General features: G+C 51.6%; 1 protein-coding gene across 1 annotated transcript; it reads right to left on the minus strand.

Moving 5' to 3' along the window:
- Positions 1–5,958: 5,958 nt before the first annotated feature.
- On the minus strand, positions 5,959–8,061 carry C7H10orf95 (chromosome 7 C10orf95 homolog). Its single transcript, XM_074874036.1, has one exon. The coding sequence runs from the start codon at positions 7,269–7,271 to the stop codon at positions 6,600–6,602; it is 672 nt and encodes a 223-aa protein (XP_074730137.1). The 5' UTR covers positions 7,272–8,061; the 3' UTR covers positions 5,959–6,599.
- Between the last annotated feature and the right edge of the window lie 5,269 nt (positions 8,062–13,330).

The following is a 13,330-nucleotide window of genomic DNA, read 5'->3' on the forward strand; positions in this document are numbered from 1 at the left end:
GTGTTTCATCTTTGCTGATAGTATTTCCCCTACTCGTTGCACAGAAGGGAAATGGGGGGTTTGCAGGGAAGGGTGGGTGCTGGACACACAGGGCTGGGGGGATGCCTCCCTGGGGTGGCTCTCATGGCACCTTGATACACCCATGGATGCTGTCGTGGGTCCCCTCCAGGGTCTGGCTCCTCCCGGGCTCCCAGCTGGCTGTTTCCAATCACTGCTGCCCTGGGGCCTGGGAGCCTCCTGCCCCAGGGGCAGGGGCTGTGAGGGTCTGCAGCTTAACTCAGTGCAACGCAGAAAACCCCGCAGCAGCAGCAGCATCCTGCTGGGCACCCACTTGCCTGGGGTGTCTCTCGATCCACCAGCATTTTTGGGCTGAGGTCAGGAGCCTTGAGGAGCTCTCGACTTTTTTGGCTCCTGTGCTGGAGCCTATCTTTTCCCTGGTACCCGCTCCTGGGCATATCTGTTAGCTCCAACAAGCGGTCACCTGGCTGCTAGGATCAACATCAGGGTCCCAAATCCAGATCTCTCCCAGAGGCAGGACAACCCCAGGACAGCCAGCACCAGAAGGGGATGTGTACCAGAGCCAGCATGGGGACCCCGCACACCCCAAGCCAGGCAGAGAGGAGGATTTAAGCAGTGCAGGCTGCCAAGGGCTCCCGCCGTGGAGCCAGGGGAGGCAGATTGCAGTGGGGCCATGAAACCCCCACCTGCACAGCAGGCAGCTGGGCTGATGCAATCCTCCCTGGGGCTGAGCTGGGGCAACAGGCTCAGCACGTGCTGGTCACCCCCTAGCTCAGTGCTGCATCCTGACACGTCTTCAAGAAAACACGGGGTCAAGCCCAGGCAGGGCTCTGCCACACCAACAGATACCCAGCACCCAGATGGCTCCCGCAACTCCGTTCATCCCTGCCCTCCCTGGCGTTACCTGGCGCCCTGCTCCAGTGCAGACCAGAGGCCAGGGATACTCCCAAAGACACAGGGCCAAATCCAGCCCTGGCCCTCCAGGAATGCAGGGCAAAGCTGGAGACAGGAACACCAAGGAGCAAAGGCAGAGCCCGGAGGAGGAGATGTGCCCAGCACACACAGCACATGGGAACCTGCATGAGCATCCCAAAAACACCATGGAAGCACCTGCTCTCACGGGAAGGGGTGGGTCTGGAAGCAGGAGGTTGGGTAGAGCTGTCTCTTTGCCCACTCTGCAGGAGCAGGATCCCAGCACTGCTGAAGAGGGGTCACAGCCTCCTGCACCCCGTGGCTGCCTGCAGCACTGTGCCCCAGGGACAGCCCACATCATTCCCCGCTCCCGGGGCCCCTTGGTCCCAGAGGTGCTGTGGGTGCCATGTTGTGGGGATATTGCTTGCAGGAACAGCCAGGAGGGAAAGAAGAGAGTTAGAGCTTGTCTGAGTTTGCATTTCAACCCTTCCTTTCCCAGCTTGGCCCCCATGGGCTTCCCATCACTCCCGGGTCAAACTGCCCCTGGTGCCTTTTGGCAACGGGGTGCCTCAGCCCCCACAGACAGGATGCTAAAAGTAACTTGCTGGAGCTGTCCCCGCCCCATCCCAGGGGGGCAGGGGCACAGGCGCAGTGGGATGCATGCCAGGCAGCTGCTCTAAGCTGTCCCATGTGGCCCCAGCACCCATGTCACCTCCCTGGGGCCACAGGGCGAGGGAAGGGGACGACCCCCATCCTGCTTGCCCGCCTGTCTGCTTGAAACCCTTCCCCTTTCTTTGCAAACCAGCTGACAGAGGAAGATGGGGAGGAAGGCTTTTCCCTCCACCTTTCGATTCCTGAAACTGGTGGTTGCTCAGAGCGACTGAAGGCTGAAGGCGGTGGCTGGCACTTTGAACAGCAGCAATCCTTCAACCCTTTTGGGGTAAATGCCTTGGAGAAGAGTTTTACAACTTCAAACATGGAAGCACAAAGGTTTTCCATGTGTTTAAATAGTCAGGGACCACAGGGCAACCACCCCATGGTATGAGCTGGCCAAGGAGCAGCCCCAAAGCACCCCATCCTTACCAGCCATCGCAGGCTGGCAGGTCTGCTCCCACCCGGCTGTAGGCTCTCTGGCAGGCTGCCTTCCTGCCTTGCACAGGCACTTGCCTTCAGAGTGGGGAGAGAAGGAGGAGGAGGAAGGAGATCACCCCACTTTTCTGAGCTCAGGGGGCCCAAAGCTATTGAAACCTCTCTGCCATGCGCCGGTGGTCTGAAAAACTGCACGGTGCAGAGCCAGGTCCCTGAGCCACCTCTTTGACCCTGGCCACCCGCTGCAGGGTGGGGGGACCCTGGTGTACAGCTCTGCTTTACGCCATCTCCCTCCACTGCTGCCCCTCCAGGTAACCCCTGCGGTACTGCTGCAGGTGGTCCCCAGGATGTGCTGGGGCTTGGAACCCCCAGCCTGCAACCCCCAGCCTGCAACCCCACGGCTTTTTCAATGGGTCTTGGCTCCTTCAGGACACTGGTCAGGACGGAGAGTTCATGCTGCCCTGGCTGAACTCGGACTCCCCGCAAATGGATTTAAATAGAGCCCTGGGCTGGCTGTTGAGCAATAGTGGAGTTAGCTCCTTACACCCACAGTTGCTCAGTGCTTCCCCCATCGAAATCTTTGCCCGTGCTCCAAAGCCGTGTGTGTCATTTCCCGTCTCTTCTGCTGATTCGTCAGACCCGAGGGCTCCCCTCCTGCACTGCTGGCATACAGGCAAAGGGCTGTAACCCTCTCCCAGTGGTTACTCCTGCCCAAGCCACCCTGAGCCACTGTCGTCACAACTGTGTCAAACTATTGCTGAGCCAAAAAAAAGGCTCTCCCTGCCCTTCAGCTATCAGCTCAGTCCCTGGGTTTGAAAATGAACATCTGCTGATGACCGAGGCTGCCCAAATCTGCTGACAGCATCAGCACCTCTGTGGCTGCTCACGGGGGTCCCCACGTGTCCCCCAAGTCTGCCCCTCCGTGCACATGAGCTTTGCAGCCCAAACCAGAGGGTGGGGGCAGCAGGCAGCACAGGGCATGGGTGTATTTGTGGGATGTACCAGCATGTCCCAGCTCAGCCCAGAGCCAGACCAGTCCCTCCCTGGATCCGCTCTCTGAGCTGTCTGGAAAAGGCCTTCCACTGCCTTATTTTAAGCTGCAGAATTACCCTCTGTCCTTTCCCAGTCCCAAATGGGCAGGCCCCCCTGCGCCTTGTGGCCCACCTGTGATACCACCTGCTGCATAAACCACTTCCATCCATCAGCTGGCACATCCCAGTTCCAGGGGTTCCCACGAGCACTGGTTTTGGTATGAATGGAGCAGAGGACTGGTGCCTGGGAGCACTGGGATGCTCACGCAGCACTGAGCATGCCCCCGCCACCCCTGCACCCCTTTCTCAGATGCACACGCAGAGGAAGAGCTGTTTAGGCTGGGGGATGTATTACTGCCCGCACACAGAGCAAACACATAGGTGGGATTCCCAACGCCCCTGTGAATACCAGCCCCAACTAGAAGAAATTATATTTCTCTTACAGCTCCAGCAGGTTTACAGAGCTCAGAGCTGACCTGAAGCTTTGCAGCAGCTCTGAACGACAGGATGATACGTGGAAGCAGTGGAAAAAAACAGCAGCCAACTTGAGCAAAGTTTCCAAAGAAAGCCGCGCTGCGTGTGCTGCTTCTGGGGCAAGAGGGGCCAGAGTCCTCTCCTTGCAGCAGCTCCCAGTTGCAAAAATCTGTGTCAGCTCAGTGCCTGCACTGTCATGTCAGCAACATGATGAGCTCTTTGCTATTTTTTCCCCCCTCACAGATGGAGACACAGCCGGCTGGGGCCAGGGGAAGCTGACTCGCACTGGCTGCTTGGCTCTGAGAACTGAATTCCATAGGCGTTAAAGCCTCCAAAAATGCCCTATGGATTCAGTTCTGCAGCTGGGCAGCAAATGAGCCTCAAACCTTCAGGAAGAAAATGCAACTCTGAGCTGTTCATACAAGGAACGTGCAAATCTTTGCTCCCGCACAGAGACCAGAGTAGGGATGGAGGTGAGTTATGACCACCCTGGGAAACCCTGCATTCAGAGAGCAACTCGAGGCGGTGGCCATTTGTGACAGGCTTTCCCTCAAGGGAAAAAAAGCCCAACTACAAAATATTTTCTTCCGTCTGGAAGTGAAATGGCACTTGAGAAAATAAATATGTTGCTGCCTCCTGATGTACTGTATGCAATTGTAAGCCTCTGCTAAAAATACACAGTCAGAACTACAGCCTGGGTGTGCCCAGCAATCTCCTGTTCAGAGTCCAGGCAGTGAGACCAGACAAAACTTTGGAGAAGATAAACAGGACACATGAAGTTAAGGGCTGTACTCACTCTCTCACTGCAGGCCCCGAAGATGTTCCCAGCAGGAACAGGTATTTGAAGAAAGTTTTTGTGGAGGCAAGGGGCTCTCTTTCCACCCATCCATCATATAGCTCTGGGAGACCTGGGCTGCACACTTTGAGTTTTGGGGATATTTTCCACGAGAACAGAATGCAAAGGTGCCACCGGGAATTTATTGGCTAGAGGAGTGGCATTTAGGATAAATTATTATGTAAGTCCTGGAAATTTGTGTAGCATCTGATCATCACCATAGGGCAAACCCCATGCTTGCCCTCACCTTGCCTAGAAGAGCTGGTTTGCATCTGCTCCAGGATCTCACCTGAAGCAGCCCCTTCCCAACACGCACCCCATGGCAGGCAGCACCCAGCTCCGACAGCCAGCTGTGCCCTGCACCAGCCATAGGGGATGGGGAAGAAACTCATTCTAGCACCCCCTCAGAGCACAGCTCTGCCCACACAAGGATCCAATGCATGAAATTCGGGTTCTCTGCTTAAGCCGCTGCCCATAGGAGCAGCTGCTGCTGGAAGGACAGGGAGCACACCGCCAGCGCTGCAGCAAGGCTGTGGCAGACAGGGACACCGGGCATCTAACTGCGCATCTCTACCTGGGCAGGATGCCCTGCTTAGCCAAGGAAGAGAAAAAAACCAAACACACACCAAGGAATTGCTGCATTTTTCCTATACTGGGTGACCAAAGGCATATCCAATTAGCCACCAGTCATTAGCAGAAGCCTTTTCTGGCCCATTCAGTAAGTCCCATGGCCACCACTTGTAACACAGCCCAGAAGTATCAGCTTGGTCTGAGGTTTCTGCAGCAGTTTTTCTGCTTCAGCCCTCTTGCAGCTTTATCTGGCAGCAGAGTTAACCCATTTCCAAGAAGCTGACTGGGGAAGGGGAAATCCAAATAGTTGCCGAGACATTCTGGCAATTGCTTAAATTAACAAAAATTGTTGCATTATTTAAAAATAAAAATCCACTTACATTGACTTTATAGCAATTTAGAGCCACCAAGGGCCTCCAAGTTCACCCTCCCAGGCTCTCTCCTTTGCTATGCAGATGAGGAGCACCCAGTTCCCTCCTGCATTAGAAGGCCTTTCTACCACGTGGCATGTCAGGGGGAGGCTACAGGGGGACAGAGGAGGTCCCTCCCTTCATCGAGGAGCAGGGGCAGGGGGAAGGGGGAAGTCCCTGCTGGCCCCCAAAGAAGCAGCTGTCAGGCAACAAGCTGGGGCAAGGCAGGGTACTGCCAAGCAGAATAACCCAACACATCTGGGCAAGAGCCATGTCAGAAGTCACCCCTAACTTTGCAAAAGGGTGTCAGGTTGCAAGTTGTTCACAGGAGAGACTACTGTCAGGCAGCTAAAAAACCAGAAATATAAGCATTTGCATTTGAGGTTTTTTTATTGTTTATTTATAATCATTTAAAATGTACAGAATTTTGCAAGCAAGTCGGACCCAGCCCCTCACAACCCTCCAGGCTTCCAGCACAACTCTGAAGTCCACCCTTCCAAGAGACCAAGCTGTGGAAGTGCTGTGGTTCACCCAACTCCAATAACCTTGCTGGAAAGCCAGCACCTCCAACCAGAGATGAGTCAGATCCAGAGCATGGCCTCAAGCAGCGATTTTAACAAGGGCACGTGGCCAGGAGAACTGAGCACCAGATTACCAAGTGTAAGAGGATAGGGACACCATGATCTTCTGCCAGTGTGTAGGGAAGTGCTGCATACAGGCCTCACACAGTGATTAAGCACAGTCATATGGTCATAAACAGCAGTGACAAGGTATGCAGACAATTGCTCTTTACAGTGTTCAAGAACCCCTCTCTCCTCTGGGACCTGCACTGCTCCCAGCCTGGAGGAAATCCTGCTCTGATCTCCTTAACTGAGTGCCAGGAAGGGAGCCAGCTTCCAGGACCTTCCCTTGGACAGGGTAGGAAGAAGCCCATCTTCTAATCAAGGGCTGGTCTGGAAATCCCCCCACCAGACTGTGACTACTCAACCAAACCAGTGGAAATCAAACATTCATTTCAAAACCAGGACCAAACTGCTGATCCGACAGACAGTCAAGTGCCACATGGTTTCTTCACAGGATGGGCATTGTGCATCAAACAGGATAAAGCTGCTGTAAGCCTGTGGAAGATGGGGAGCAGTTAAAAGCCAATGGGAGTGGTGGCATCCATTGCTTGTGCTACTTGCCAGCTGCACCGAGAACAGCTGCCAGCTGGCTCCCAGGAGGGCTCTGGAGTGTCTGTCCATCAGGTGACTGACTAAATCAACGTCTGAGTTTCTTTTTCTTCTTACGGTTCCGGTCCTCACTGCTGTCATCTGCCTCGCTGGCACTGGGGGTCACAGCCCGCTGGATGACTTTTTTTTCCACTGCATATTCCTGCTCTCCTACCTTGGGGTCTCCCTTGATCAAGAACTCCCCTTTCCGGTAGGTTATGGAGACGCTGGTCCGTGGGTAGGTGCCATAAACCCTCCGGAGATCATCCTTCACAAATTCTGGAAGGTCTTTCCTTGGTCCAAACACCTTTCCAAGCTTCCCCCATTGAAGCTCCCCTCTCATTGTGAAGCCTTCTGGCCACGTGTCTCGATACTGATCTGACCTCTGGTAGGCAGCATAGGGATTGTAGTTTGCATAGGGACTGTAGAGAGGGATGGGGACCATGGGGGGGAAGTGCCAGGTGTAGTACGGATGGAAATAGGGATTGGAGGCACTGTAGAGATGATGATACTCCACCTGACCTCCCGCATAATCAGGGTAGCTGTTCCGGTCCACCACAAAGGTGATGGGTCGACTGTAGAAGTTGTGCATGTGGATGGGAGGGAACATCACAGAGCTGGTCATGTCTTCTGCTCTCCCAGTCCGCCGTGGTGGGTAGGTGTATGCAGAAGGTGGGATCATGGTTGGGTAATACTGTGGCACAAAGGCAGACTGGTACATGGTATAGCAGCTGGTGGGTTTGTTTGGTTTGGGTTTTGGTTTGTTTGGGGTTTGTTGTTTGGGGGTTTTTTTGTTGTTTGTTTTGTTTTCTTTTTTTACACAGGGGACATTTTTCCAGAGCAGCTGATGAGTCTTAAAATCTGTGAGGACAGGAGGGGACAAGAAAATTTACATTGGTTATATACATTCCAGAACCTGGCTGAATATGGAGATACACCTAGCACTGTAAGCATACCAACTAATTAATGAAACGAGCTCCTTGCATCTGCAGCTTGCAGGGGCAGTAACATACCAAGAACAAGCAGAGCCACATTGCCAGTGACTGCCTGTTGGCTACTCAGCCATTTAACGCACCCAGATCTCGGTGTTACAAAGATGAGAACAAGCTGGTATAAAAAACACTGAGGGCAGAGAGAGGGCCTCACATCCTCATGACATGGCTCTGCACTGCTGGGAAGCAGCGAGACAGACAGCAAGAAGCTAGAGACCCTTGAGCAGGCATAAAAATGGGGAAGGCAAGCACAAGTGAAAGAAGCCCAAAAAAAAAGAAAGCAGGCAAAGGGAGGAAAGAGGATACAGCCCAGCCCTGCTGCAATCATTTCAGCTGCCATCCTGCCCAGACAAGTATATCTTAAACAAAAGTCTTCAACTGTCCTTGACTCTCTCTGCATCCTCCCAAAGTCCTGCTTCTGCTCTGATAAGCAAACAAGAGCTGTGCCTATTATTTGTTTCTAGAACAAAAAATCCATGCACATCTACATGTCCTCTGACAGCTTCTCATGTAAAGGCATCTCATTTTGGTCTCGCTAGTTATCGCTCACATTTAAGTGTGCATTTACCTTGAGCAACTCTGATCCACAGCTGAATTTGTTCTTAGCTTTCCCTCACCAGACAATCCAAGCATCCTCCAGGGCATTAAGCAATGTCCTCCCATGACTCAGTATCCTCTCCCCGAGGGCAGGAAGGGAAGCTGTACAGAGCATGAGGCTTTTAAAAAAAAGTTTGCCACCAGAGACAGGAAAAGACCATGCACAGAACTACAGGCAGCAAGTTTTTTTTCTTCCACAGAGTTCAGATCCTGTAAACTCTTTTTTGCCTCAGCCTTAACTACAGAGCCTCTCACACAGGTGCTGACTGAGAAGGTAAGATAAAACGCATCCCTCAGGTCAGTGCTTTCCTCCAGCCTAACAGGAAAACTGGCAGTCCCTTAAGAGCCTGCCTGCCACAAGCAATGCCGGGTACTACACAATGGTGGTTTTTCTTTTTTTTTTTTCTTCCCCCCCCTCCTCCAACCAGCACAAGTTGTTCTGTCCCTTGAGGTTCATTATCTGCACTAGCTCAAGCCTGCTTTTGCTATGGGTGCAGAGCTAGAAGTCCACCCCCTGCACAGGGGAATGGCACTAGAGCATTTAGACAAGATCAGGCAGTACCCTTAAACAAGACTTGCAGACTGGGAGCCGAAGTCCATCATAACCATCACATCCTCAGATAGGAGGAAAGGAAAAAAAAAAAAAAAAGAGTTCACACCCTACTTCATTTAAAGCCGTTACAAAAAAATAGGCTCAAATGGCTTCATGCAAAATAAAGCAAGCAGGCTTGAATAGGTTTGACCGAGGTCTCCCCAGCTCACTAGCAGGTGTTGGGGAGGAGGGGAGCAGGCACAATGATGTTTCCTGCATTTAGCCCAGTTTACAACAGAGCATAGCTCAGGCCCTCAGCAGGCAAGGGACAGGCCTCTCTGTGCTTGAGGGCTCCTAAAATCTCTTCCTGAGTTTGTCTGACCACTCTGAAGAGATTTAGAGCTGAACCTCCTGCAGCAAGAAGCTCCACTGCACCCTGTTTGAGCACAATTAATCTCCTTTCAATAAACATCTAATGATTAGCTAGCTTCCAAATACATTGCCTGCCTAACTTAGAACCACCACAAAAATTCAGAGGGGTATTGTATATCAATGGCAGCAAGAGATGGGTAAATGGAATAAACGGTCTCTTCTTAAAAACCTGTCTTTGTTCGTCTTTTAATCCCTACTGAGATTCACAGAAGCATTTCCATGGATCCATCATCTGCAGAGAGACCACATAGCTATTGCATCCATTGACCAAAAGAAAGCAAGCCCAGTTTACCCCTCCTGCTGGAACACAGTGTGTTGCTTCATGCCTGTTTAGGACAGCCCTGGGGATGCTGTTATCTCAGTCAGTTGATGACCAGCTCAAAAAAAATACAAGTGTTCCATCTACCATCCACTGCAGCACTCTACATTTTGGCTGTCAGCATCAGTGCTCCTGGGCCTTCCCAGCAGCTAGGGGAGAAGGGGGTAACACATTAAAACACTCAGGTTTTAGCACCACAGTGGCCCAAGCACAGCTATTAATTGCTTTGATTTCACACTGGTAAAAGATAAGGAAAATAAGCTGGTGGCTCTGCTGGGCAGCATGGCCCACAAGAGGAAGAAAACTCAAGAGCTAAGAGAGGGAATGAGATGAGGATTAAGCAGGGCTGGGAGCACTCCAGGGCAGCACAGTCACATGCCCAATCACAGAAGTGAAGACATTTCCCTGGAAACAGATCACCCAGAGAGGAGGATGTTGACAGCCAACACAGTGTAGACAATACTTCACAGCCCCAGAGGAAGTTTGCAAAGCTGTCACAGCACGCCTTGGCTGGGTGGCTGGGGCTCTGGCTGCCTTTGCCTTTTGGGGGCTCCACTGCAGAGCTGCCTGGCACTGCCCTGTCCCTGCCTGCTCCCCAGCACAGAGCTCTCCCCCTGTGCCCAAGCACCAGAGCTCTCAGGATTGCCCCAACACACACTTACCTTCACAAGCACAAGAGCCTGAATCCTAGCTCCTGGCTTGCAGGGCATGGCACTGCTCTGAATCATTAGGTGTGTTGCAACAAGGTTTTGGTATGCAGGAGGCGCAAGGCTCCTGCCCTGCCCCTGCAGAGCTGCAGCCTTGTGTTCCCAGGGGCTGACATCATTTACCCTGCCATTACACCAGTGCCTGTTGTGCATATTGACCTTCAGTCTGCTTCAGCTTCCAAAGGCAGGTTTGGGGAGACTACAGCTGGAGCAAAGGACTCTGCAGGGCTGAGCCAGGGTGTGACAAATCCATATGTATGGGAGGAGAGAGGGTTTTGAGAGAGCTAGAAGTAGCTTGCCTGACCCCGTTCCACACACACTAGAAAGCCAGAGCTGGTAGTGCTTTAGGCAAAACAGGGTTTGCCAGGAAGGTGATCTTTTGTTAGACCATCTGATGGCCTGAAGACCTCAAAAGCCAGATGCTTAAAAACCCACAGCCCCCAAACACTGACATTAGCTAGTGGTACTCCTTATGAAATGGTCCAACCCCCATTCAGTCTCTTCTCTTCACCTGCTCCTACTTCCCATGTTTCTCCAGTGCCAGCAGGCAGAGGCTGCCCTGGCTTTGGAAGTAAATATCCAATAGCCTCCAGTTCTCTCCTTTGCTTTTCAGGAGCTGGAGGCTGTTGGATGTAGGACCAGAAGGGGAAAAGGGATCCTGGCTGACCTGTTTCTTCAGGCTACCATCCATCTACTTTCTTCCCTTGCTCCAATTTCAAACTCTGCTATGCCTTGGGAAAAATCACCACATCCATTGCCTGGCACCTGAAGGTCTGGAGCAGGAAGGTGTAGAACAGTCCTTAAAGCTCAAGCCAAGCTCTGCTCAATGCCTCCTTGGTCCTGAGAGCCACTGACAACCATCAATACCCACCAGGTCCTTGGTGCTAGAGACCGAGAGGTTGGACAGACAGGCACCATGCTGTGTCTGGGAGCCAAGCCTCCCCAGACAGGGCACTGGAAACTGTGGTTGCCAGCAGGGAGCAACAAGGGACCAACCCAGTAAGAAAGGCCACAGCAAGAGAGCAAGAGATAAGACAGCCTCCTCCTTCAAGCCTTTCCATCGGTTTTGGCCTTGCTGGAAAAGGATTCAGCCCCACTTGGCTGGAGCTGAATGAGAAGCAAGGCACAAAAAAAAAAAAAAAGAGAGGAGAGAAAGCTCCCAAGAAGGTCACAGCCAGCTGAAATGAGATCATCATCTCTGCTTGGTGAGAACATGATACTTCAGACTCTTCCTAGGTTTGCCAAAGCCAACTCCAATTCCCTCGCCCACCAGCCAGCCATCTGGCAGGGCCTCTCTCTCCTCACACATCTTAGTGCAGGTTGAAGAGACTGACACCACAGCTCCCAAAATACTTGATCTGCCGAGCAAAGCGTGCTTCAGTGCCAGCCGACCCAGACAGAGTTGCTATGGAGCAATCAAGCAATGTTTGCAACACAAAACCAGAGAGTACACTTGATAGCTCAAGTACAGGGAAGATTTTGTTTCACCATTCTATTATGCAGTTACTACAGGTAATTAATCCACCACTAGTTAATACAGAAATGCACAAAGCTGGTAGGACTTTTCTAGTATCTAAAGCAGGAGAAATTACTTCCTAGCATTACAGAAGAGCACAGTTTTGCTTCACATGTCTCAGGGCAGTAGAGCTTTACTGTCACCCAAGTTAGTTTTGAATGTGGGGAGCTGTTTAGGTAGTCATGGAGCACAAAAAACCACTGTGAGCTGCAGAAAATGGAGGAAAGTAAATATTCAAGTCCATGCCAGACTGCACATTCTCTAGGAGAGAGATTAAAGTGAGCCTGACTGTAGCATGGGCACAGAACAACATACAAGGTGTGCCACAGTATCCAACGTGAAAATTCATACAAGTATCTCTCACGTCTGGAGAGATTGGTTTCACCAAGACCAACAGTTCAGATAGTGTCACCAAGTCTTCCATCCACCTGAAGCAGCAACCAAAGTTAGCTGGATCCTCAGATCAGGCTGGCAGTTTGAAAAGGTTTAGATGCTTCCTCAGGGAGCATACTGAAAGCCAACACAACTGTAGAGACACTCAGCCCACAGAAGAGGACATGGCCATCTATTTAAGTCTTGACCAAGACTATTCTTGCCTCATGCCATTCCCCTATCATCATCTCTCAAAGAGAACAGGGAGATCCCATTAAGCTACCTTTTCCTCTCCACTGTTCCAGCACCCAAACTTTCAGACTCTTCTTTCTGGCTTTGTTTGTGCCCTGTTCTTCTCCCCACACCACAAAAAACATGGATCTATTGCCACTGCTTTGTAGCAACTCTCAAAGGTACAGGGATGAATACTGCAAAAGCAACATTTTCCCCTAACCAAGGGGATGAAGAACTCATAAGTTATTTCCAGTTAGTCTCCCCATTTTGGGCAGAATCTGCAAAATTGTTACCATCTGACAAAGCCTTGGCAAAGGCCTCCCTTGGAAAAATCTTCAGGGACTGCTCTGGAAGTAACAAGTTAAAACTGAACATAGTCATCAACATGTGTCTTCCACAGCTCTGGTGTCAGAGTCCCACACACTCATCCAACATCCTAGTAGCTGGAGACAGTGTGTGGGAGAAGATCACAACAGAGGTTTCTTATTTTTCCTTGTTACTTCCATCCCCCTACTGCCAACATAGCATCATGCTCTGTTTGAGGTCTTTTAAGAAAAACTCACCCAGGAGAAGACTCCCAAGTACTTCTTGGGGAGGTGGGAGAGTGGCACAGAAAGCCATGCAGCACAACACAATAGCTTTGATCCTCTGCCACCAGTACTGATCCTTGGGACAGAGGCACTTGGCTGCTTTCCTAGAAGGGATGCTCTTGCTCAGCCAGAGGTGCCTGGCAACAACACAGGAATTCAAGGAAAGTGCAATAGCTCATTACAAGCTGGGTCCTTTTGGGCCTCAGTTTTCACCTAAGGGAGCAGATTCATCACAGAAGCACTTTCAGATTTTGTTGCCCCCACCCCCCAGTAAAACAGCACCACAGGTTTTTGCTGCACTCTTCAAGAGAAAAGCAAACCCACACTGTCCCAGCAAAGCACTCCAAGGAGTGCTAAATACTTCTACAAGAGGTTACTACATCATGCCTAGTACAACAAGGTGCCACAAGGCAGTAGCCAGTTAACAGCAGTACAAACCAGGGCTGCAGGGAACAAGCCTTGCCTCCCATTTGCCAGACAAAGCCCACC

Source organism: Strix uralensis, chromosome 7, assembly GCF_047716275.1.
Source record: "Strix uralensis isolate ZFMK-TIS-50842 chromosome 7, bStrUra1, whole genome shotgun sequence".
In the NCBI taxonomy this organism is placed as follows: Eukaryota; Metazoa; Chordata; class Aves; order Strigiformes; family Strigidae; genus Strix; species Strix uralensis.